The following is a 26706-nucleotide window of genomic DNA, read 5'->3' as shown; positions in this document are numbered from 1 at the left end:
TAAATCGAAATTTCGCGGCCAATTTCTGTCACGGCCGACCCTTTAAATTAAGATATTTCTAATAAATTCCTAAAAATACAATATGTTTCCGCGTAAATCGAATTTTTTCGGCAGATAATCGTCGCGGGCGGCCTTTTTAATTCAGATATTTGAAGTATATTCGTAAAAGTATGTCGTATTTCCGCGTAAATTGAAATTTAGTATTCGAATTCCGTCGCAGCCGACCCTTTGAATTCAGATATTTGGTGTAAATTCATAAAACTACGACATATTTCCGCGTAAAACGAATTTTCTCGGCCCTTCAAACTCGGATATTCGAAATAAATTGGAAAAAATACGACATTCCAGTGTAAATCAATTCCGATTTACAAAATAATAATACTAATTAGGGCGATGTATAACCACGTACAAATACACTTTTCGGCGTTTTACCGTCACGGCTGTCTTTTAGATTCAGATTTACGAAATTTTATGATATTTTTCGCAAAAATCGAAGTTTTTCGAATTACACAAACAAATTTTCGTGCGCGGACAAAAATAAATTTCGAATTACGAATTAACGAATTTCGAATTAAAACCCATTTTATATGAAAAAAATTTTCTGTGGATATTTTTTTGGTGAAAATATCGGATTATGCATTTTTTCAAATTATCGGGGTTCGAATTCTCGGGGTTCTACTGTATTAGACATGACTAGTGTTCAATGTCGACTTGCCTCTTTCCCCAACAAAGATATCATCAATGTCCACAAGCAGCATCCTCTCTAGGCTGAGGCTGAGCTGCCCATGGCTAAGGTAGCTCAGTGAGTCGAGGAACAGCAGGCGGTGCAACCAGAAGCGAAGCCCGGAACCAAACAGCACCCTCTGAATGGAATCCAGGTGCCCGTGGTCTTGAATCACCGTTGTAAGCAAAGTCCTGTTCCCTGGAAAAAGAATACAATTCATATTAGATTAAACAACGAAAAACATGATGAAGCAGAGTGCCATAGTGGATTCAACTACAGAGAATCTTGGAATTGTGTATGAAATTAAGCTGACATTTCGTGTTCACATCGAAGGGGTGTTGGCTTTAAAAATGTTAGGGTTTATTCTCCAAAATGTCAGACATCCATAAACTGAGAATTTTATGGTACTCTTTAGTCCGCAGTAGGCCGGAGGTGGCTCGGCTATCTGGAATCCTCAAAAGGTGGAGTGCTTCCTCGTGTTAGAGAGTTCAGAAAAGTTTCCCTACACAAGGGAGTGTGAACACTATCCGTGGCTCTACCTGATGAACTTTCGTCTGGGCGCTCGGACTTCACTCCCTGCAGTTCAAGAGAGGGATATTTTTATTTATTTAAGTTTTAATCCAGCAGGACTGGGAGGATAGTGCAATCCCAGTCTGCCATATTACATGAAATAAAACAGGGAAACAATAAAATAAAGTTAAAAAAAAAAAAATTTAAAAAATGGAAATAAGATAAAACAAAGAGAAAAAAAATATATATATATTAGGCAGGTACCTAAATATAAAATTAAAATATATATCAAAAATAAAATAGTCATATAAATACAATAAAAAACAATTAGATTAAGTTTAATTAAACCGTCCATCAGGGAGGTCGCCGCATCATCTGCATCCATCGCTCATTGAGTGGGGAACTGAGCCACTCGGATGCAGCCACAACGATGATGTTGGTTGACTTCCGAGTCCTACCCCAGAAGCTGGCTAGTCGGTGGCGAAGTAAGGCGGGGAATGAGTGCACCCTAAACATTGTGGAGGCACTGCAGAACCTCAGTAGTTGCATGAGCTGCCTGTATGCATTATTGTAGCACACCCTCAGCTTGTCCCATTGCGCTGCTGGGTATTGTGTCCACAGCTCAGATGTGTCACCACAGTGCAGTGCAGAATGCCTTGAAAAGTAGTTTTCTGACATCATCGCTACAGTGGTAGAACCACCTTGAGAGCATTCCGGCCCGTATATTGATTGCTCTTCTTTGTCGTTCCATATCTTCTATATCCTTCATATCTTCGGTTAGGATATGTCCCAGATATTTAACCTGCGATGCTACAAGTAGTTATTTTCCGTCTAACCAGATTGGAGGAATATTTATTGGCTCCTTGTTGTATTTAAAAACCACAATTACTGACTTTTTTGCATTGTACAGCAGGTTATGTGAGATTGCATACTCTTCGCATATTTGAACAAGTCGTCTCATCGCTTTAATCGAAGGCGCCAACAGCACCATGTCATCCGCGTAATTAATGTTGTTACTGCCTTGACCGCAGATATGACAACCAATTCGTATATCATTCAGTTCTTGTAAGAGGTCATTAATGTACACATCAAATAGAATAGGAGACATATTACCCCCTTGCCTGACTCCGCTTTTTAGGAATAAGGGTCTTGAAGAAGCTCCTGCCCATTTAACGTAATTTTTCTGCTGTCCGTACCAAATAGCCAACATATTAACCACTGCTGCTGGCACATCTCGTTTTATGAGTTTTTCCCATAATAATTTATGAGAAAAACGGTCAAAGGCCTTGCTTAGGTCGAGAAAGCATCCATAAACGGTGGTTTTTCTTTTTTTGTAGTATTGTTTGTTTAACTCCATAGATGGCCATATCGGTTGATGAGGCGCTTTTGAAGCCGAATTGGTTATCTAGGGTAAATAGCTTGTCTTTTACTAGCGTGAATAGAATTTTATCAAATAGTCTTGAGATCATTGTCGCTAGGGAAATAGGTAGGTAGTTTCCTAGTTTCGATGCATCCAGTTGGTTGGATTTTAAGATTGGTATGATATCAGCTCGACTCATGTCCATAGGCATATGTGTGTGTCGTAAGAGGCTTGAGTACAGGGCGGCTAGAATAGTATGGAGATGATTTCCTGCGTACCTTATGTGCTCTATACCAATACCGTCGTATCCTGGACTTTTACCTAGGGCGGTTTGCTTAATCGCGCATTCGATCATTTCAGGAGTAATGTTCATGATCAGGTCATCATTTGCCGCAGGCAAACATGTCATCATATATGGTTTCATGCTATCTCCTTGATCCGCGCTTAAAGAAAAAAAGTCTCTAAATTCGTTAGCAATGTTTTCATCCCCCGTGATGTTGTCGACACTTAGTGGAGCTTTGCTCTTGGCTTTCAGCACAGTTGAAGTTTTTTGCAAAACTTTTTGAAGTCTTTGTTGTGCATAGCCGTAGCTATGCTATCCATTCTTGCTTGATTTTCCGAGTGCTGACATTTTCGGAGAGCAATTTTAAAAGATATGCTGCCACTTACTTATTCAGGCTGCTGTGAGGCAATATCGAGAACTCAGCCATTTCGGAGCCCATGAGTCTATATGTTACTGATGACTATTTTTGGACAGTTTCATCACAGATTATTCTATCTTCCTGTCTGTAGGACCAATATGTTAATGGTTCTCCCGGTGGAGAGGAGTATATTGCTCCTGAACCAAATCTCTTCCAATATCGACATATTTTGAGTCAGTGAGGAGAGATTCAAAAGAGAAATCCTATCGATTATTGACGCGATCTTTCCTCATTGACGCGATATTCACCACTGCCAGAAATGTTTTGACCTGCGTACCTACTTTAAGTGTGTATTACATATTTTTAAATCTTTTTATTTTTGCAAATATTATATGTAATTTTTTACATTTATATAAGTTTGTAGATACAGTAAATTTAATAAAAAACAAAATATTATTATTATTATTAACGAGGTAGGCAGTCCTAGGTAAGGAGGATAGGAACAGGAAGGGAAGGCGTGAGGGAATGGAGGTAAATTCCTAGAAACAAAATTCCTGGAGTTCGTAGAGCATTTGTTCTGATTTGAAACCTTCCACCATAAAAGGATAATGCATGTCAAAAGTTTAAAGATTATAGCATGTATAATGCAGGGTATTCTATTACTTTACCTACAGCAACGTAATGTAACATTATAGCATGTATAATGCAGGGTATTCTATTACTTTACCTACAGCAATGTCATAAAACATTTTGTCAATATTTGTCTGTGATTATGGATTTCAAAATTTACGAGGGAATGACAATATGACATGGTGTTGAATCATAAATTGATTAAAATGTTTTTATTTGCTTATTTTTTTAATGAAAAAAAATATATCCTAACGGATATTGCAAATCACAACATATGTTTATCATTGAAATTTACATGACAAATATTAGTTAAAGAGATTTTGGGTAAATAACCGATAAATTGATAACAGATAAACTGCAATCAGTTCCAATGATAATAATATTTTGTTCAAAATCCATTAAAAAAAGGTTTTTTATATTTCAACAAACTGTAAACGTTATATAAAATATGCCGTAATCAGAGAATAATACTGCTTTTGATAATAAATGAAGCTCTAACCATATTTGGAGAAATAGCTCTTTAATGTGCATTTCTTTACGTGAATACCGCTCAAGAGTCCCAACTGCCCTGAGCCAGTGGGGCTAAGGCAGCCCCAATTAGGGTATGTTGAGAGGCTGAAGGGAGTACGGAGGGTAAGAAGATGGGAAGAGGAAAGTTGGGAAGTACCTGGCTATTCCGTTTATTTCTGGTCACCAAAAACAGTTAGCCATTTGAAGCAACGCTTCGATTCAGAATGTGGTCTTCCACCAGGGCGATTCTGAGAGTATCTATCAAAATATACTTGTTCCAACTTTAATTAAGTCACATCACTAAAAACATACCTACTTGAAAATGATTAATCGAGGAATTAATACCTAATCAATTGTAACTAGATCCTTACGATAAAAAGTGGGTTCACTTTGTTAATGGTGAACACAAAAAAGAACTTAACCTTTAACGCTGGCCTTTTAAAAGCAATCTATCCCACCACGCTGAAAGTCTTGACACAATGTATGTGTTTTAGTAAAACTTCCTGTATCACAAATGCTACATTCGCGTACAGGGATAGCCGCCATAAAGAACTAATTTACCTTCAGGGTAGTCTGGAATGTTTCTGACGGCCCACTCAACCGGCTCATAGGTGGAGCTGTTGGGCTGGAAGATGGTCCAGTCGTCCCCCGGCAGGGAACCCCAGGCCGTCTCGCCCGACTTGGTCAGCCGCAGCACGGGGCTGGCGGAATTCAGGGTGGCATCCTGTGACGGACAAACCCACACAATATTAATAATCAAATCATAACTGCTTATAACCAGTAGTTTTATGGTATGTTTTAATAGTTCAAAACTACCAACAAACTACAACTGTCAAAATGTGTCACCAAACTTTACTATGGCACAAGAAGAAGTTTGAATAAATATTTACATAATTAACTACTTAATGCGCAATGAACAGTCTTCACTGTCAAATCTTAATTGAAATTATGTAAATTCTGATTTAACCTCTAGAACATCGGAGTAGGAAAATCGTCAAAATACCCTCAACTGTCAGGCGAGAATTTGTGAAACTGCGTGAAAATTACATTGCTGATTTTTGCAGAAAAAAGGTGTCCGTGGGTAAAGTGCGCTAACTTTGAGGGTGATTCAACATCATAGTATGTACATTATGTACAAGTAAAAAAGATAAATAACTTTTTTCGAAATTCATTTTAACACACTTAGGGCGGGAAAGATGATTCTACCCGTTTGGGTCGATTGATGCTTAACGACCGGAAGGGTAGTTCTGCGCCGGCCTCATTTCAATGGTAGAAAAGACAATTATTCAATGTTTTTATATGAATATTATATACCAATTTCTTTGTAAAGGTCCCAACTATATGTACATAATTATCGAATCGTGATGCAAGTCTTCTTTTTATATTTATCTCGTGCCTTTCGTTTACATCAGCATTTCAACAAAAGGATAGTATATTATTTGTTATTGTAATAACTCAATTACTGGAATGAGGGTTTTTATGACCGTGAAACCCGAACTATCTCTGTTCCGCCCCACTCAACTCCTATATGCAAGCAAGCGAGAGATATCTATTTAAAGAAAGCAGGTATGAGCAAATACCGATAGGGGAACCGTAATAAACATATTACAAGGTTAATTGAGTTGAATATCAAATAATATACGATTTTCGTTTAGCACTTTTATAGCTTGGGTATGCTGAGTTACTACGTAGAAATTTTTATTAAAATATTTTAATTATTTTAGAAGATATAGCAATTTAAAACAAATTAAAGAAATCGGCGCAGGACCTTTATTTTCTTGCGGAGACAGTGTGGCGCCGATGCAAAAAATACCCACCAGAAATGTGTTAAGGTAGTTTTTAGGTAAAAAAAACCTTGAATTGTTTGTATGGGAAAATAAATATTCTTCCATGGAGAAATATTTTTGGACATTGGAATTTCGAAAAAAGTTATTTGTCGTTTTTACTTCTACCATCATGTAGAATCACTTTCCAAAGTTAGCGCACTTTACCCCAGGACACCCTGAATATTTCATGTTTATATTATAAGACGTTTACCCAGAATAAACTACCTTTATTAAAAGAAAATCTCCCATTTGAGATACCTATATGTCTATATGAATATGTAAAGTGGTTTTATTATTTCTACACAAACCTGAATAGATACCCGACACGAAAAACAACAATCAAAAGGTGTTTTCGAAGAAATAATGATCTTTGAACTACTTTGAAAACTCTGAAAAAAAAAACATTTGACATATGTATACAAATTATTTCATAAGCTGTCATAGATGCTACATTCATGTAATAAATAGTAAAATCTACAGTGAATTTGTCCTCTATACAGTTTTAAAAATTTTGTCCTCTTTACAGTTTTTAAAATCACATCGGAAAAAATCCTGCGGCGATGATGAGCATTTTCGTAAAAATTGACATATGCTCGACAAACAGTTGAATTGTTAAACATTGTCTACTTTTATGAGAGATCGAGAGATTGAATAAATACATAAATATCGTTACTAAAATTTTAAATATTATAATATTTCCTCGTGCTTATATACAAGCGGGAAGTTTTTAAAATTGGAACCGATATTATGTTAAGAAAATGATCAAGCAATAAAAAGAATATTTACAAAATCAGACAAGGGAAGTAAACATATTTCAAAAGACAATACTATTTTTATTCCATTTTTTAAATGTGTAATACTTCTCGATTCTATTGATACAAAATTAGTCTGTTTTTCTCTTGACAAGTCAAGTTACATCCCGTAATTTTTCACTGGTAACACTTAGTCTAAACTATAAATAGGATCAATGGGAAGTTTTACCTTCAATCTCATGTTGGTGTGAATAAAAAGCGGGAAGCCGGGGAGCTGCGCCCCCACCAGGGTCTCCTCTGAGGGGCTCAGGAAGCCCACGATGCCGACAGAGTACTCCCGGCAGTACTTGTCCAGCAGCTCCCGATTCCACTTGTCCATCAGCAGGTACTTGGAGAGATTCTCAAACACTATCACTCCGTAGCGCCCCTTGTCCAGGTTTGTCAGTACCGGCAGACTCTTGGCTGATACCTCCACTTTATATCTGAAGAGAGTTTTAGATTTAAAAATATATTCATTTCTGTTTGCAAAAGGAAACAGGAGTTGAGACCAGTGGCGGCCGGTGGTCAAAATATGTGGGGGTTCACCGGATTACAACATTAAGTCATAAAATAAATTAAATAAAGGTACATACCTATTTATAAAGAAGTTATATTCTCTGTTCATTTTGTTTAGCAAAGACCTCTATCAATGCTTAACACTGATAGTGCGTTCAGTCTGTCCTGGCTCAACGTGTTAAAAGATTTTATTCTTTTTAACGTTGAGAAACATCTTTAGCTTTCAACTGAGGTCATTCCAAAGGTCACGAATGGTGCACAAAAGTTTTAGTAATTTCACAGTCTCGGGAAAGTCTTCTAATAAACAAGTACTATAAAAAAGTTGTAAAATTGATAAAGCGCCGTTAGCTTTTGAAAAATCGTCGCGGGCGTAAATTGCACAGAGTTTACCTTTTAGGTACTGAACTTTATTTAGGAAGTCATACGTTTTAAGCGTCACATTGAAATCATGTTCTGGGAAATTTGACCTGTATCGATTTTTATTAAATAGCTCATTATGGTGTTTACCTTAGGCACGGTAGCCTGAATCCAATTGCATTCTGATGTCAACTTTTCCTAAAACCTTTAAGCTCAAAACTTTTTGTAAATGTAAATGATAAGAATTATGTTTTTTGATTTTTTCAGAAAGGTGAGTTACATCAGTAACACCGCTGATTGTCCAAACTGAATCAACATCGTAAATTAAACACGTAAAACAAAATAAACTATTCAATTGATCACATGCACAGAGCTACAAGCTTTGTTATACATTGTTTTGTTAAATGATCGAGTAAAATTCTTCGATCCAGATTTGCACTCTTATTTTATTATCAGTTCAGGTTTTAGGTGGACCGGCATTTTTTATTATCATTTTGTTTTCAAAACTCGACCTATTATTCTTAATGTATTCCACATTCAAACTCATTCTTAATTTATACGTTGAACAAACACAAAAGTAATCATAAATTAGTATAACATGCAATTGATATGCCTTATTAATAATTGATATACAAGATCGATATAACCTGCAATTAAACTTCAAAACTTTCTCAGAGTAAGAAAAGTTTTAAATTCAAGAGACAATGCCTGGCAACGGCGAGTACTGACTGAACTGATAATAAGTAATCTGACCATCACTCATCTCTTCATGACAAGTTTTATCCTGTATGCTTGTACCGAAGAAGCGTAACATTCGCTGAAAAATAGCAGATGGTAAATTGAAACAACGATATCGACAATAATATCAAACATACGCGTTTTAGTTTAACTTTCTACTGAATAAACCGTTCCTTCTGATGTGGTGGTAAAACTCCGAACGCCGTTCTTGATATGGTATTATTTGCAAAGAATAGTATGTAATGGTATGGACCCACGCTTTCGACTGTTCCACAGAATATGCGACAAAGCAGTTAAATTTTGGATCGCAATCGAAAACGAACTGCTACGAACATAGGCACAAGTCAAAGTCGGTCTGCAAGTTAAGCGCGCTTAATAAGTAGGTACCTTTTGAATGAGATATTATAACCGAACCGAGTTTCGTATTGTGATTAGCCATGTCGGAAATCTTGTTGGTTGTTCGGCGCTCGGGAGCACATATTAGCTGGCCGCCACTGGTTGAGACTAAATATTGAATTTAATGTAAGGGCAAAGTTCTTCTTTGCCTGCAGCTGTGAGCATTGGGTTATTTATTAAGCCGCATCTCGAGCAAAAATATTACCAGAAGCACCAAATATTTGTGCAAACATGAAATATTGGGACAGGGCCACAATTTTTTTGTTTTCCGTGGGCGATGGAAAACAAAAAAACATTGTGGCCCCAACCCAATGTTTTTTTTTTTATGTTTTGAAAACATTTGGTCACTTGAGACCCGACTTGAGAAAGAGAGTTCTTTTACTGTGGAGCTGTCAGTGGAATGAATATCCATAATGTAGTTAAATATCCTGCTATAAACAAATGTAACCTTTAAAATATTAAACCATATTAAATTTAATTGAAGCAAAAGCCCTATTTATGACATCATCTAGCAATTGAAAAATACGAATGTTATAATGTTGAGTGTACTCATTTCGTTAGAATCAATCATGACTGAAGTTCTTTTTCCTACCATACACAGATTTTTAAACATTTAAAGATAAGCAGTATGGGAAAATCTTGCCATGTAAATTAATGTTAATTTCTATTTTCGTTAGCGGACATAACATGGAAAATGTTATGTCCGCTAACGGTGTGAACCAAAATCTAAATTATTTGGATTAACTCTATAATTTAAAATGAAAATAACAACCGATAAAAAAAAACAGCTCGGAGGACAAACAGATTTAATTTCATAATTGAAATACATAGTTAATAATAATAATTGGATAGCGCCTTTTTTTTTTTAAATCACCTCAAGGGTGTTGTATCTCAATCTAATTTTATTATATACATACAGATTCAGAAAAAACTAACTTTGCCTTAATTGAAAGAACCCCATGCTTATAGCTCTGTTCACTTGAGTTTTAGGGGGAAAATGAGCATCCAGTTGACACCCACTAGTTTGATATATGTCTTTGGAGTGATGTTACTTCCTGAAATGGTTATTGGGAAGTTATCAATGTTATGCTGACGTCTGCTTGTGGCCTGTCCAGAGAAACTCAGTCTTTGACGGATTCAGCTTCAATCTGTTTGAGGTCATCCAGATAGTAATTGCTTCTAGACACTCAGTTATGCGAGTTTTCAGACTGTCTATTTCTGCTGATAAGCAGTAAAAATAAACTTGCTGGTCATCAGCGTATAGTGGGAGAGTTGACCAAATGATTCAACTATTTTAGCGACATCAATTGTGAAGAGGATGAAGAGTAGTGGGCCCGAAACGGACCCCTGAGGTACTCCAGATGAAAGGGTTGTAATAATTTGATTGTTTTTGGCCAACCTTCACGGCTGGTACAGTCTTACATTGCAGATGCAGTCTATTTTGAAATCATTGCTACAAACATGGTTCACAACTTCTTACAGAGTAGGTGAGGTTAGATCTTTTTTTCACATAGCATGTGTTTGTTATTCCCGGACGTTCATCATACCACAATGTCTCTAAAGCATTTGAAGCTCGCGAACAGTTCAACATCGGAAAAATTAACGCTAGTATTCAAAACTGCTATAGAAGATGATAGCTCTGTGTAATTGCAAACACCAAAATAAAGTTATGTCAAGGGACAGGTCATGTCTAGAGATGCGTCATATCAAGAGACGGGTCATACAAGGAAATAGGTCATGTTAAGAAATGGGTCATGTCAAGAGATGGGTCATGTCATACCAAGAAATAGGTCATGTCAAGAGAACGGTCATGGCAAGGGACGTGTCATACCAAGAAAAGGGTGATGTCAAGAGATATGTCATGGCCACAGATGGTTTATGGCAAGAGTATGTATGAGACAAGCAAGGAGTGTGCAAAAACAGAGATGTGTGGCGGTCCATCTTCTACCTGCCCCAGTAGTAAATGGCATATTATTAGTCAGGTAAGTATTGTTAGTACTAACTTGATCCGGTTGTGTACGAGCAGCTCGGCGATATCCTTGCACAGCTTAGAGTAGAGCGACTCGCCAAACACGAGTACCTTGGGATCAAGGCGAAGGCGCGCCTGTGAGCGGTGATCAGGCGGGAGCGCGGGGGGCGCCGGCGAGTGCGGCCCGCAGCGCACCATCACCTGGGGCCGGTTGTTGCGCTGCATCAACCTGATAATGTGATGGGCTTTATTAGTTCAACTGGTAGTTGATGGTATGAACTTATCTTGCTATGTGAATTTTAACATTAGATCATTGAAAAATGAAAGAAAATTAACTCTAAATCAAAAGGAAAAATAATTATTTCTAACATACTTGGCTTTGTAGAAACAATCATTTTGGTTGAGCTGTTTCCATTTATGTTTTATTGTATTCATTATATTTTCTTTATTGTATCTTTATAGTGCTCTGTAGCTGTCTATCTCTACCTGGTGATACCTAGGGGTAATTATTTTAATAATGGCACCTTTATTTCCTCACATGAATGCATGCGATAGCAGAGTTGAACAGAGGACATTATTTTTAAATTCCTGATAAGTCTGCGAATACATTAATTGCATTGGTCTCAGCTTGAGGAAAGGAGTTAAGGATTAATAGTGTGGTATGATATGATAGTATCATATATATAAACAGTATACAGATGTGATAAGGATTATAAGAGCATTATTATTTAAGCAAATATGTTCATCATGTCCAGTATAATTAACAATTACCAATAACATTTTTTGGTTTTTTATTTTAAATTACAAAAAATGTAACAAATAAAACAATCCTTCTAAACGTGCATTAAAAAAAAAGGGATTTTTTTTGTCAAATTAAAAATAACCTTTCAAAATATTAAAATCCCATTTAAAAAATAGCGCGCACAGCAATTGGTATACCAGCAATTGAAAAGCGAAAACTGCCAATTTTTCTCCCCTCTAGATAGTGAGGAAAGGTTCTGTAATAGTATTTAGAAATTTATATTTAATAATATTATATTTATTATTTTTATAAGTAACTGTATCTTATAAGGTTCTGAAATATTTGTATGTTCAAATATACTAACGGTCTTAAAGGATTAGCTAAATTGTTAACACTTATGCACTTCCCAATGTTAATTTTATAAATATAATCATATTTTGTAAATGTTCCAAAACAATAAATAATACCTACCGTAAAACCATTGTTATAAATTAAATAACGTTATTTTAAATTCCTCCTGAAAGATGTCTAAAATATTCAGATGTTGTTTTCCCCTAGAAGTGATGATAAGAACTTCAAAGGCAAACATTCACAAATTAACTGACTTTGTTTTGTCATAGGATCATAATCGTAATAACAGTTCAGCATCGTATAATACAATTCGTAATGAGAGTGAACCAAATGATAAGCAATATTATTAAAATATACCGTGGTCTTATGCAGGCGCAACTGGGGCGCTTAAATGCACTAAAACGAATAATACTAATGGCCATACTAAAATAAATAACAAATTGGCCTGATGATAGGAACTTCCAACTTCCCATAGGACAGAGCAGTAAAAAAAAAAAGTCTCTACTGCATTGTGTATAATTTAAATTTATATTAAATTCATCAGCTTTTTATTTATTTAATTATCAGCTTGCAAAACTACCCTAACTGTCATAGAAATTGTTTGAAAATTCTTAATAAAAAAAACCTTCAGACCCCCTACTGAACAAGTATTTGAAGAATTCAAAGTTCCTACATTAAGGATGGGTTGTTTCAGAGAATTTAAACAATTCATCAAATTTCAAAGTTGATTTTCATGTTCTGTGAAGGTTATATTCAAGTTGTGTTATTATTTCAGTTCTGTCGAGCAACTAGCCTATAATGATTTGCTTGAAGTGGCTTTAGCTGAATTTGGTATACAGATCTGAATAGCCAGGTGTTTCCCAACCTTCCCGCATTTCCGGATTTCTTTGAAATTTTGACACAACGTTGCATTCGAATACGCATGTGTTTTAATATACCTATATTACATATATGTCACCTGTGACAGGTAAAAACATGTTGTTTTTTTTAAATAGCGCCATTTATTGGAGGTAAAAGTAAAACGCGCAGTTTTTTCTCTATCTGCACAGATAGACTGAGCCACAGCAACGCGTTGCGGGGGTACAACTGGTTATAAATGAAAAAGGTCAATATTCATTCATCAACTAAAAATCATACTAGAGTAAAGTATCGTAAACATATATTTACATGCCCTAAAATACACACTCCTTTTGCCCAAAACCATTATACTCACCAAGGAAAACTAAACACTCCTTTTGCCCAAAACCATTATACTCACCAAGCAAAACTAAACACTCCTTTTGCCCAAAACCATTATACTCACCAAGCAAAACTAAACACTCCTTTTGCCCAAAACCATTATACTCACCAAGCAAAACTAAACACTCCTTTTGCCCAAAACCATTATACTCACCAAGCAAAACTAAACACTCCTTTTGCCCAAAACCATTATACTCACCAAGGAAAACTAAACACTCCTTTTGCCCAAAACCATTATACTCACCAAGGAATTTTTTTTATTTAATGTGTTACCAGACGAAATCAGAAGCATTAATGATAAAATAAAAAATTTCCTTCTGAAAATAACATAAATAATCCCATAGTATTCTATTTATCCTTCACAATATTTTTTTTCTTCTTCCCAAATACATAAATATGTTTGTCTTTTAATATCATAATCATGATTACCATGTACCAATGTACCATACATTAACCTTTCCTTATCTGTGGTGTGTATTTACTACACATTGCTTCTAATAACTTTAATAACTCTATAAATATAATAAATTCTGGGTTCAGATTTTAGGTATTCCTCCGATATTCATTTATGCACTGAATTATAAAATAATATTTTACATAGTTTTCAAATTCAATTAAAAATCAGAGATTTTGGTTAAAAATCGGAAACAAATACACAAATACAATCAGCCGTGTGATACTGCTATGCGAAGAATGTGCGAGGAAATGACACGCTATTGATGTCCCGCTTTAGTTCGCTACGCGGGAACATGAGAAATCCACATGTTCGCACTTGTATTTTGATTTAGACCATCGATACCTACGACCGCACAGCTGTGTGTGTGCCAGCATCTGCCGATGGTTTTTTCATGTTTTCAGCAATTAATTTACAATTATTATCACTATTGATATAAAATATAATAAACATAAGCGATTAGCTATGAATATTCATATTTTTCCGATATTAAATCACCTATTTCGAGATGTGTACTGACTACACAGCACCGGAACACGTGTATTTTTTTAGCACAGTAAGGAAAAGGTTAATAAAGTGTTATTTTTTTCCAAAAGTACACTCATCTTCAATCCACAAGCAAATGCTTCTATGAAGAGCAGTATAAATCATGAGACACAAAATAACCCGTTATAAAGCTTGAATTGTTATAATATGTACAAAATTTTCATCAATAAAAATAAAAAAATGATTTTCCCAGAAAAAACCGAGTACAATGCAAAAAAACCTACTTTGTTCTGTTGGTATGTAAATTTGATAAAGGAAACTTATTCATTTGTCGTTCTCATTACATCAAATTGTCAATTTCCATTTGACTAGAAACTAATTTGATTGATACACAAATTGAATTGAAACCAATTGTTTCTGAAATTAAACAGAATAAAAATGATGAAATAATAGAATTTATTTAAAAATAAAACTAAATCTTCTGTTTTCCTAGTTGTATGAACTTTTTGTTTAATAAGCGATTCGTCCAGAAAGCTCTATTGAAATGTAACATACTTTATGACTGACTTCAAGATGATGTCATCAAATGTGTCATTAAAAAGAAATGTGGATTAAATACTATTGTTGCTTATTATCATATCAGATCCACAAACATTATTATTAAATTACATATATGAATTTGCTACCTAACTGGCTTTTTAATTTCAGTGTGGTATCAGGGCTGTGCCATTCATACTGTATACAATAATAAATAATAGGAGAAAATTAATTGAAAAGGGCAATACAAACTCAAAAGAATCATGAAAATTAATTAAACAATTTATTTATTTTGTTTATCGCAAACCATCAGAAATTAATAATAACAATAAATTTCTGATTAACTAATAGTAGTCCAGTCAGTGGGGGGAAAAAAAGGGCTCCACCTTGCAAAAGGTTAGGTAGTAGCGATTTTCACATATGTTGTTAAGATTGGGACTCTAAAGAAAAAAAAAAGTTTTCGACCTTGGGGGGGTCGAGCTCGATCCGCCATCTTGGATTGAAGGTGCCAAAATTTGTTTTTTTCAAAATAATTATGAAGTGGTTGATTTTACAACCAAATTGTTTAAAGCAAACTTAAAGACAACTAAATTACCTACATTTTTTGTAGAAGGTTTTTTTTTGTTAGTCTAATAGGTAACGAGTTACAGCGGTTGAAAGAAGAAAATTTTGACAAAAAATTGTAAAACTCCAGTTTTCTTGATAAATTTGGTATTATGGTATTTTTTTGTAAGTCTAATAGGTAACGAGTTACAGCGGTTGAAAGAAGAAAATTTTTACAAAAAATTGTAAAACTCTAGTTTTCTTGAAAAATTTTGTACGAACATATTACACAATATCATTTTAACATATTTCTACGTTACAATATACTTATATAGCATCATCCGTGTACTCGATGACGTTGATTTGTTATAGTGGGATCCTAGTCTACAGCTGACTTGGCAACACTGATTGAGTCCTGGTTACAGGACGTTGCCTGGATGCTCATGTCTGCAGATGTTCTTTTCGATGAAACAATGCCAGTTCAAGTTTCACAAGAACGATTTTTAGCCAATGAAAATAACAAAGTCCGTCTGATTTCGATGCTTACAAAGCAATTTATACAGGATGATTTTACAGTTAAGCAGGCTGAAGAAGATGCTGATGAGTTGATTGTCAATACCTACTGCTATTTCCTTGTGTTCATCATATGACGCTGTTTTCATTATTGGCGAAGACGTTGATCTCCTAGTTCTGCTGACAGCATTAGCACCACCGAAAAGTAGTATATATCTTCGCAAACCCGGGAGAGGCAAAACTTTTGAAAGACTGTGTTCCGCGAATAGTGTGAAATACAAAGAGGCGGCTGAGAATATTCTGTTTCTTCATGCCTTTAGCGGCTGCGATACAACATCGTCCTTCTTCAACCAAGGAAAAACAAAATTTTGTTCGCTTGTGCAAAACGACACAAGACTCAATGCCATGATAGGAATCTTCGAAAAACATGATGCAACACCAGAAGACATAGCAGTTGCAAGAACACGCTTTCTTGTTGCTTTGTACGGGGGTGACATGGATAAGGAAACCTTGGAAGAAGTCCGCTACAAACGTTTCGCAAAGTCGACAACAAAAATCAAATTCAATCTTGCCTCTTTGCCACCAACGAACGACGCTGCACGGTACCATGCATTTAGAACGTACCATCAAGTCCAAAAATGGTATGGAATCCAAAAAAATCCAGAAACTGGGGCTGGAAACGTGACACCAACGGGCTTGTTCCAGTAAGAATGACAAAGAAACCAGCACCCGAGACTTTATTAAAATTTATTTCATGCAATTGTAAAAAAAGATGCGACGTTGCATGTATCTGCACGAAAGCTGGATTGAAGTGTTCTATTGTATGTGGGTGCTGTAATGGTCAAACATGCTGAAATTCGCTAGAGGTTCACATCGATGTCGAGGAAGAAGAAGAAGAGATTTTGTCAATGAAAGCCCAGAATCTCAGTATCACAGGCAATGAGTTAGATGATGACATTGGCGACGAAGACTGTTATTAAGTAACATAATTTATAGTAACATAATTCATAGTAATGTAACATAATTTCGAAATCTACCATCGCTGGTATATCTGTGGAGTAGACCTACTGGAGATACCACAATAAAAAAATGCGCCATGTTCTATACCTCATGGTGGTGTGGAAATGAGTTTACAAAATTATTATAATTATGCAATGAATAACCCGAAAAAATTACAAAGTTGGGAATTTGATCATTTTTTAGAAAAATATTCACAGTTCCGCCACTGTAACTCGTTACCTATTAGACTTACAAAAAAATACCATAATACCAAATTTATCAAAAAAACTGGAGTTTTACAATTTTTTGTCAAAATTTTCTTCTTTCAACCGCTGTAACTCGTTACCTATTAGACTAACAAAAAAAAAACCTTCTACAAAAAATGTAGGTAATTTAGTTGTCTTTAAGTTTGCCTTCAACAATTTGGTTGTAAAATCAACCACTTCATAATTATTTTGAAAAAATCAAATTTTGGCACCTTCAATCCAAGATGGCGGATCGAGCTCGACCCCCCCAAGGTCGAAAACTTTTTTTTTTCCTTAGAGTCCCAATCTTAACAACATATATCAAAATCGCTACTACCTAACCTTTTGCAAGGTAAAACTCCCCACTGACTGGACTATAGCATTTGATAAATGTAATTAATGAAATGAAAGTAGTTTTCTTTATTGAACTTATTTACATAAATATATCCTCGTTGGAAGCGACACACATGTAATTCCCCGCTGAAAATATTTAACTAATAGTTCTGTGAACGTAATATATATATACATATATATATCAGACATAACTATCGATAATATATCTATTCTGGAAGAGTTGCACATCCACAACAGGCTGTGCACTATCTGCCTACAACATACTCTCGGATACTTCCGTTGAGCGCCAAGCCCACAACTCTGCCCTGGAGAAACTTATGGTCACTGGCAAAGTGGAAGGCAGGAGAAGCAAAACCAAATTTCACAGGCGTCCCGAACATAAGTGTCATTGACTCTCCACACAGCGCAGAAACCGCGAGGAGTAGAAGAGCTTTGGCCACCATGGAAATTGAAGTAGGAGTCCCAATCCTCAGAAATGAGAAAACGACTCAAGAAGAAGAATGCCAGCTTGTTAAAGATATTCCCTACTAAAATGTTCACTAACTAAGGCTCCAAATTTTTTTTAATTTAATTAAAAAAGAGATTATCGTTTAAAACTATCACAGCACGCCCCTGGTTTGCAATTTATATTATCTTGTTTTAAAATTACTCTTGTAACTACATATTTTTGATAAGAAACAACTCGTGTAGTTTGTTGTGCAAAGAGTGGGAATGTAGAAAATGCAATCATCCCAGAGATTAAAATTAATTTAGTAGTGATACAGTTTATTTTTATTTTATTTATTATGTGCATCTATATAAAAAGGTTTACATATTTTTTTGGTATTCACAATAAGAATGCATAGACTGTTACTTTTAATTTGGGTAGCGGGTATAGGTACCATCGCCCGGGAACCATTTATTGTATAACCAACACCCCTGCCATAGGTCACCCCGAATGGTTCGCTATTGCACCTACTATGTGGCGGGTCAAATTAGGAGAGACGAAGGAGACCTTTTGACCTCTCCAGCCAGACTCTCTCTCCATCCATCACCTTGCACTGCAGTGAAAGGGATGTATTCATAAGCATGTCACTCCTCATACCTATTTTCTTCTCAGAACTTTCTCTCCTTCCTTTCCCTAAAAAGACCCTCCACTCAGCATCTCCACACAGCAATCCCCAAGATGATATAGGCACTGATGTAAATATTTTTCCTCAGCGCTTATATGTGGTGGAGCTAATGTAAAAATATTAATAATAAAGTTTAAAAAAAAACTATCCCAGAGAGTAAAGTAAAATAGTAACCCGTAATAAACGTGTTTTAAATTTATATAAATTTTACCTTATATTAATGGTTGTTTCAGTTATGTAAAATTTAAAAAATGTTTTTCTAGTAAGGGCTTAAGAATGCAGATATCGCAATGATAAGAGTAAAGTAAAATAATAACAAAGTAAGAATGCATAAACTGTTATGATTCTGGAGTAAAGAAAAAATAGTAATACAGTAACAATACAGAAAGAGCATTGGGGAATAAAGAAAAATAGTAAATCATGACAAAACTTACGTTGTAAACGGAGACGTGAAGATGTAGTTGGTGTAGTATACAATGAACACAAGGGTGAGAAGGATGACGGCGGCAACGCACTTGCGTACGTTGATGACTTTGGTGAGATGCAGCCACACACGCGCGCCATGGCGCACGTTACCCCACACCACCATACTGCTGCTGCTGCTGCTCTCTCTCTCACTCTCGTCTGGCTTCTCTTATTCACTATGTTACTACTGAACATCAAATATTGTTTTCCGCCTACAGCTTCGATATTCAAACTTATTATTTTCACGTTTGAATTACAATTGACTAAGTACATGGACTATCCTGACAATAATAATACTAGTAGGCTATATTCCTATTGTAGAATCACTCAATATTAATTGATAACTTTAAGCCGACGCTTGTACTGGATATGTAGAAAATTTAATTTAAACAATTTCCACTAGATTTGGAACTTGCAAATGGAATGTTCATAGACACTTTATTACTTGTCGTTATTAGAGTTCGATAGGCCAAAAATAATCCGAAAACTTTAAACCTAATTTCTTATTTCATCTAGTTATTGTGATAAATTCTGATATTCCTCGTGATGATATAATTATCTGCACACTTTTCTAAACGCAGCGTCTTGGAACTGATAATCATTTGTACATCTCCATTTGCCATGTTTCCATATCTCTTGGGACTCAACACAAGGACTGTGCAGCGGGCAGGCCGAGGGGGCGCGCTGTCTCAGCTGGCAGAGCCTCATGGCCATGGTGCCTCTTCACTTCGGCTGAGGAATGAGCTCCCAGGAAGCTCAGGGAGGCGATCTCATGTCGGCAGGAATTCTGCTGCAGCCACTTCATCACGGCTCTAACTCCGGCTATCCTTTGTAGTTCAATGCATCACTTTACGCAACAGCCAATCCATTTCCGGCAATAGATAATAATGCAGGAAGTTATAACATTTTCTGAAAAACAGATTCAATTTTATAAAATGGCAAGCGTGACATACTTAATTATAGATAAGAACAATTATTATATCAATTTTAACTAAAATTCTTGCAGTACAACAAGCAGGGTGGAGAAGGTTGACCCCTGTATTGAGAAAAAAATTAGATAAGAATGTTTTGATAAGAGCACAGATGTCAAGAGCAGTCTGACTGAACAAATATTAACAGAAAAAGCTAATCTTTACACGCACTTGTTAACTATAAAGGTTTAAAGTTCCCACATATTTCACAAAAGAAAATCACAACATTTAAACAACACAACATTCAGACAAGACAGCTGTTAGTTGATATAATTGAGTGACTGTTCTCCTTCTTTTTGCGCCTAGCGTGCCTAGCTCTCAATATATGAAATATGCAAACCTTTAACAGAAATTAGAGCCATCTGGCATTTTGTGTGAAAATAGTATTATATCAATCATTTTTATTGATAGAATAAGAGCCCGTCGGAGCCAATGAATTTAAGCTATTTTTAGCGGTTACCGCTAGTTCATATTTGCATTAGAGATTATTCATGGAAACACGGATATAATTTAGTATGTTATATTGTTTATAATCTAAGTTGATATAAAGTCAGAAGCTTAAATCCAAAACATTCCTCTTTGTTGAACCATTGTTTCGATTCAGTGAACAAGATATTTTATTTGAAAACAAAACCAGGTGGTTCACTCATTCATTATTTTGTTGATGGATAAAACGTAAAACTAATGACATTCCCTTTTCACTTCGAATTTAAACAAAGTACCTATTTGAAACTAACCTTTGACTAAAACTGTAAATGGGGTTTCACTTATTTAAATTGGCACATTATATAGTAAGCTTCACATAAATTTATGAAGAATCCAAGGTTCTTCCTCTAATTAATTTATTTTATAAAAACAACAACTGTCAATAAATAAACGCCAGACATCCGCTAATTGATTGTCATGGATTTCATTTGTCGACAATTCTTTTTTATACATTTGAGTTTAGCCGTAGATATACATTTTAGCCATAAATATTTTCTTTGAGAATTTATTATTGAAATATAAAATACGTGCCCAACCCTCAATATTCTTGTCAACATTGATTTCATTTTGTGACGTTTATTTTATAAGAATGTTGACTTAAAATATTTTTTATCGCACCGTGTGTTTAAGCACATTGACTAAACATTACTTAGAGCACATTAACATAGAACTATTTTGTATTTGTCTACGTCCTGTCAGTACGTTGAACGTTCAAGTTCTGGTTTATTTATGTTCATGGTGAGTGTATATCTATGGTTCATGTTGTTTTCTATGTTGTCTATTGACTGTTGCTGTCAACAATTTAATATTTTTCCATAAATCGAAGAATATACGGGTTTTTAAATACACAAAATGATAGCCATTCCGGAAGATTTGATGAGTACTCTTGTACGTTATGGCTTGTACGCTGGAGCTATTTTCCAAATGATATGCCTTGCAGCTTGTGTAGCTTTACCAGAAAATACAAATGATAGCATGTCTAACAAGGTAAAACTTATTTCCACATTAGTTCCATTGCGCTTAATATTCAATTGGAATGTGCAGCAATTCATACAAATCCGGGTAAACTTGTTGAATTCCGCTGTATGCAAAGGCTCTTTACAAATCAACAGTTGATTTCAACTTAAATACCTAATTGATACAACTATTTAAGTCGGGGGTTGAATTAAACATGCACAAAATAAGTTAATTTGGGTTATTTTAATAATTTATGCATATTTCCTAGCCTTCAAACTTAACTTTGATTGAGAAAAAATGGAACTTTCATTCATACCATACACCACACCTCCCATCACATAAATAGTTGTTTCTTGTAGTAATTAAGTTGAAACCAAGTGCTATTTATTTATTTAGTTTGAAAAGATACAATATATATGGAAGGAAGCTTTTGACTGTCCAACTAGGAAGGTTTCCCGTTTTAGAACAGTCAAATTAACAGGTTTCAAATTATCATACATGAACAGAATTACGTAAAGGTAACATTACAAAATACATAATAATAACACTATCTTGTTGAATAATATGACAATCAAATTGATTAGGTAATACGCTAATGGCGAATATAAGAAAAATAAAATAAAAATGGTTAAAATTTAAAATTTGAGAGAAAATAAGTGTGTAAAAGCGAAGATACAACTAGGCGTTTGTGATAAATAATTATCAGATTACATTTTTTAGTAATATTTCGGGATCAGTCCTACCTAGATCTAATTACCATTTTGTTATTTCTGGACCAAAGGATGACAATTCACACAGTTTCAGCTGTGAAGGGATTTTGTTATATATTTTAGGACCGAGATATGAACATAGTTTTTGATAAGCCACTCTGTTGCTTGTTGGAACGGAAAGGTCATTTCTTCCCTTACTTCTGGTTTGATGTTTGTGTTCGTCTGTTTTCATTTTGTTTTTTTTTTAACACTGTCTGACATCTAGTACATTAAATTCCTCGAAGAGAGCGTCGCTCGAATATCTGAAAGGTTTCTTCATAATTACACGTACAATTCAATAACGGGTTTAATGTTGTTCTTCCTGTACCTCCCCACCCAATGCAACCGTAGGTTATATGTAATTGAGTTACACAGCCCGTAGTATACATTTTTTAAGTCTTGTTGTTTTTTGAATTTCCCATTATGAAATAAATATGTGAATCAGTGTGCGCACTCTTTTAGCTACATTTTCAATCTGGTTCTTTCATTTGAGGTTATTATCAACTATAACACCTAAATATTTAATAAATTTTACACACTCGAGGGCTTCACACTAACATGGAGAGTTATTATTTCCAAAGCTACAGTTAATTTTATGTATTGTAAGGTGGTGAGGTGTTTGGGGTTGCCCTGCAATAGTAGAACTGAATGTTAGGTATTTGGTTTTCGATACGTTTAATGTAAGTAAATTGCTGTCCAGACATTGTTTCACTCTGTTTATACCGGTGTTAGCAAAGTGGTGTGTTTCCTTCCAATCGTCTCCTTCAAACAATATAACGGTATCATCTGCGAACATAATAATTTTTCCACCTATTTATTGTTTACACAGTTCGTTAATATATATAACGAAGAGAAGAGGACATAGCGTACTTCCTTGTGACACTCCAAAATTATTTTCTAGTGAAGCGCTAATAGCCTCATTAATTCTAGTTTGTTGGAATCGATTAGAAATATAACTCTGCATGCATTAAAAAGCTTTTCCTGTTATTCCTTTATTTCGCAGTCTTTGTAGTAGTATTTTATGAGATATTGTGTCGAAAGCCTTGGCCAGGTCCAGGAATAGGGCAATGGTTTTCTTGCCACGGTCCATATTTCCTGCTGTAGTTTCCGTGAGATATGCGATGGCATCATCCGTTCCTTTACCCGACCGAAAGCCGTACTCGTTTGGGCTTAGAATTTTATGGTTCTCCACACATTCGCTTAGCCTTGTTTCGAAGATCTTTTCAATGACTTTGGATATTGCTCTTAACAGTGATATTGGCCTATTGTTTTCTACGAGAAATTTTGGTCCACTTTTGTGAATTAAGACAGTTATTGATTTTTTGAAGTGATCGGGAAATATTCCCGAAGCAAAGCTTAAATTATAAATATTTAACAGGGGAGCGGCAATTTGAAATTGTATTTTTTACTTTATTTGTGTATTTAGACTATCTGGGCTCTTGTCATGTGTAGTTTTAAGACTGTTGATGATTTTTAAGATCTCTTCTACAGTGGTTTGTTTAATCTCAAATGAAAAGGTTGGATTGTTTATTTTAATTTCCGAAGCTAAAGAGTCTTCAGTCACTTTCAAAATATTTTTTGGTAGTTTAGATCCAACAGATGCAAAATTTTGATTGGTATGACACGCAATTGTTTGAGGGTCAGTTATAGTCAAATTTCCAATATTAAATTAATTCATAGATGTACCAGTATTTTGTTGAGTTTGCTGGAATTATCCTTATCGAGTAAGGATTTATAATAACGCTCTTTACATTTACGAATAACGTTTTTGCATATATTTCGGTATCGGTGATAGTTTTGCTTTTTAGTTTTGTTCGATGGGTCACTTTTCGCTATTTTATGGCGATGGTTCTTTTATGTATAGATTTAACAAGGCCGTTACTAATCCTTGGAGTGAGTTTTACTTTATTGTGTGAAATATGTTTTATTATTGTGTATTTCGTTATGTATGTATTGATTTGATCGATAAAATAGTTAAGCGCGTAGTTAAGTTCAGTTTTTTTACAAATATATTCCCAATTTTTTTTATTAAGATCATTTAATAATGCATCATAATCGATAATTAATTTGTGTTTTATTTTCTGTTTTTTGAACGTCGCTATAATGGACCTGGGATTTTTTTCTGAAAGTTTTGGTCCCAATCTGTAGATTTTTGTTATTTCAGACTGTAATGGTGTGGCTGCACCTTCGTAGTTGATAATTTTGGATATTTTTTTCAGTACTTCCATATTATTTGCAACGCTTGATTCAGGAACACCTCTTATATCTATGTTTCATATTTGACTATAGTACTCTAGTCGATCAATTTTCTCGCCTTGTTTCGAAATAGTGTTTGGTAGGACATAATTATACCTATTTACTTCCATTATATCAGAATTGACTTGTTTCTATGATGTTTCAATCTCGACTATGCGCTTTTTTATCCGATATAAATTGGATTGAATTTATGATTTCTTTGTTTTTCGAGATTTTTTTGGGTATGTCTATGAGTCAAATTTTTGTTCCACAAATTCCATTATAGCTCTTTTAAAATTTGATAGTTCCTTTATAAATAATTCAGATTTGAGAAGAGCTTGATTTTGATTTACGCCATCCATGGTTGAAGTTAGAAAATTTTCAGTGTCGCTTGACTGAATGCTTGCAGATTTTGATGGTTGTATTGTCTACTTGGCATGTTTGACAATAGATGGCTCTTGATCATTTAACACCTCACATAACAAAGTTTTACCTTTGTTATTTTTTACATTCTTTAAGTATTTTTTGCATTTCCATTGTAAATTTCTAGCTGCAGGGCGTGAGGTTTACACCATCTTTGCGCAAATGAGATGGTAGGCGTTTTCACAAACAGCACAAGATATGAAATCAGATGGATAGTCAATTTTTTTTTAAAAGTGATTTTGCGATTGATAATATTGATTATATGATGTGATATGATGTAAGTTTCTTTAAAGAAGGCACTTTTGTATTTCATAGAGCCTGGCTTGTTTCAAAATAGGTTGATAGTTTATGTCAGTTTTTTGTGAATACAAAAATACTGAAAAAGAGCCACTTCACGAGATAAAAATGCACTAGTTTGATGCACGGTCTTCGATCTGGGATAGTTAAGTACTTACAGCTGAGTAAGCTCAGTTCACTATTGTTTTGTTGGTGGTTTTTTTATTAATTCAATGCAGACATAAAAATACGTCACACTCGACTCTGTAGGTAGATACGATATAAACCTTACCTTTTTTTTAATATTTCTTTATTTATAAAAATTCCTAAATATCTTTTATTTTTCGGGTTCGGCCAAAATAGTACTTATCTAGTATTTGCATAGGGTAAATGGTAATAATTCTAGCCACTCATATGGTATCAGAAATACCAACATAAGAAAAATACATTAACAGAAATTATTTTAGCTGTCATCCCACACAACTAAAGCGAGTTTTAATTTTACGTAATTAAAAAGCTAAAATTAAAAACATTTCCAAATGCAGTCAGTTTCCCTTTATAGTAATTTAGGTAAATCAGAAGATTTTATTGAAAAATATTTCGTGTTATCCGTGTCCAGCGATTCCGAATAATTACCAAATGTTATATTATTTTAAGCAAAAAAAAATTAGTAATAAATCCTATTTTGTCTTTTAATCGATTTCTAAATTTTGTATGTAAAATGTTTTTTGTTTTCCTCGTTTTTGTGTTAAGTGTAAATCAAATGTCTATCCATGAGGTGATATTGCACAAAAACAGCGCTATACAAATCATCCAAATATTATTTAAAAAAAAAAAATTGTATTTTATGTATTGTCTATTTTAGACCATTGATAGCGATGAATGCAGCTCTGAGCAGTCGTCTCCGGGGCGGAGACCACACCACCGTCCTCGCAAGCAAGACAAGAAGAAGCGCCGCTGAAATTTTTATATGAAAGGGTTGGATAAATAACCCTTTTTTTATTTGAGTATTTTAACATGCTTTGTGCTGCAATACATTAGAAAAATTCATATGAAAACAGTATCATATTGAGTAACGTGTAAGTTGATTCATTTTCATGGTATTATTTTGGCTTAATATCAAACAAAAATAGGTTTGTTTGTAGTGGTTGTCTAAAATTATATCTAATCAATAATTATTAATGGAAAAAATGTGTAAACTGCATATTTGTACTTCGTTTTTAATGTTTAACATCAGTATTGCTGGTTAGGTTAGATCTGGCATTTTAATTAATTAAGATCTCATTTTATACTAGATATTATTGCGAGGTTAAAATTTTTAATATTTATTTTATAGAGATGTATTAATTTTTTTCATTTAATGTATGTACAACTTTACATTAATAAGCGATATTAAACCTTATAATAGTTCTTAAATATTATTAATAATTTTTTTTAATAATTTTTATGGTACTGAAATATAATATGAATCTCGACATTTTCTAAAACCCTGTTCGGATAGCTGCTTTTCAAATAATACTTTTACTTTTTAACTAAGTGATTTGATGTCTATCTGTTGATAATAAAGTGTTATTATTTCATAAGTTATTGTCTTATTGATT

General features: G+C 34.5%; 2 protein-coding genes across 2 annotated transcripts in view; one reads left to right on the top strand and one right to left on the bottom strand.

Moving 5' to 3' along the window:
* The window catches only part of sfl (N-deacetylase and N-sulfotransferase sfl), a 40040-nt gene extending 19163 nt beyond the window's left edge, over positions 1-20877 (bottom strand). Inside the window, exons 1-6 of the mRNA XM_089633386.1 lie at positions 20717-20877; positions 18978-19917; positions 11003-11197; positions 7183-7435; positions 4937-5099; positions 716-922 (exon numbers count right to left, since the gene is read on the bottom strand). Coding sequence (XP_089489512.1) covers positions 716-922; positions 4937-5099; positions 7183-7435; positions 11003-11197; positions 18978-19132 — 973 coding nt within the window. The 5' untranslated portion in view covers positions 19133-19917; positions 20717-20877. The remainder of the gene's footprint in view (positions 1-715; positions 923-4936; positions 5100-7182; positions 7436-11002; positions 11198-18977; positions 19918-20716) is intronic.
* A 344-nt stretch (positions 20878-21221) lies between these two features.
* Positions 21222-26625, top strand: LOC149426815 (protein anon-73B1). The gene is made up of 2 exons (XM_089638657.1): positions 21222-21452; positions 25971-26625. Exons 1-2 carry the CDS (start codon positions 21318-21320, stop codon positions 26064-26066), a joined length of 231 nt encoding a protein of 76 aa, XP_089494783.1. The 5' UTR covers positions 21222-21317; the 3' UTR covers positions 26067-26625.
* Positions 26626-26706: the final 81 nt, after the last annotated feature.

The sequence above is a fragment of the Hesperophylax consimilis genome, chromosome 1 (genome assembly GCF_061612785.1).
Source record: "Hesperophylax consimilis isolate HC1 chromosome 1, BYU_Hcon_1.0, whole genome shotgun sequence".
NCBI classification, from domain to species: domain Eukaryota; kingdom Metazoa; phylum Arthropoda; class Insecta; order Trichoptera; family Limnephilidae; genus Hesperophylax; species Hesperophylax consimilis.
This window is presented reverse-complemented; position numbering and strand designations above follow the sequence as displayed.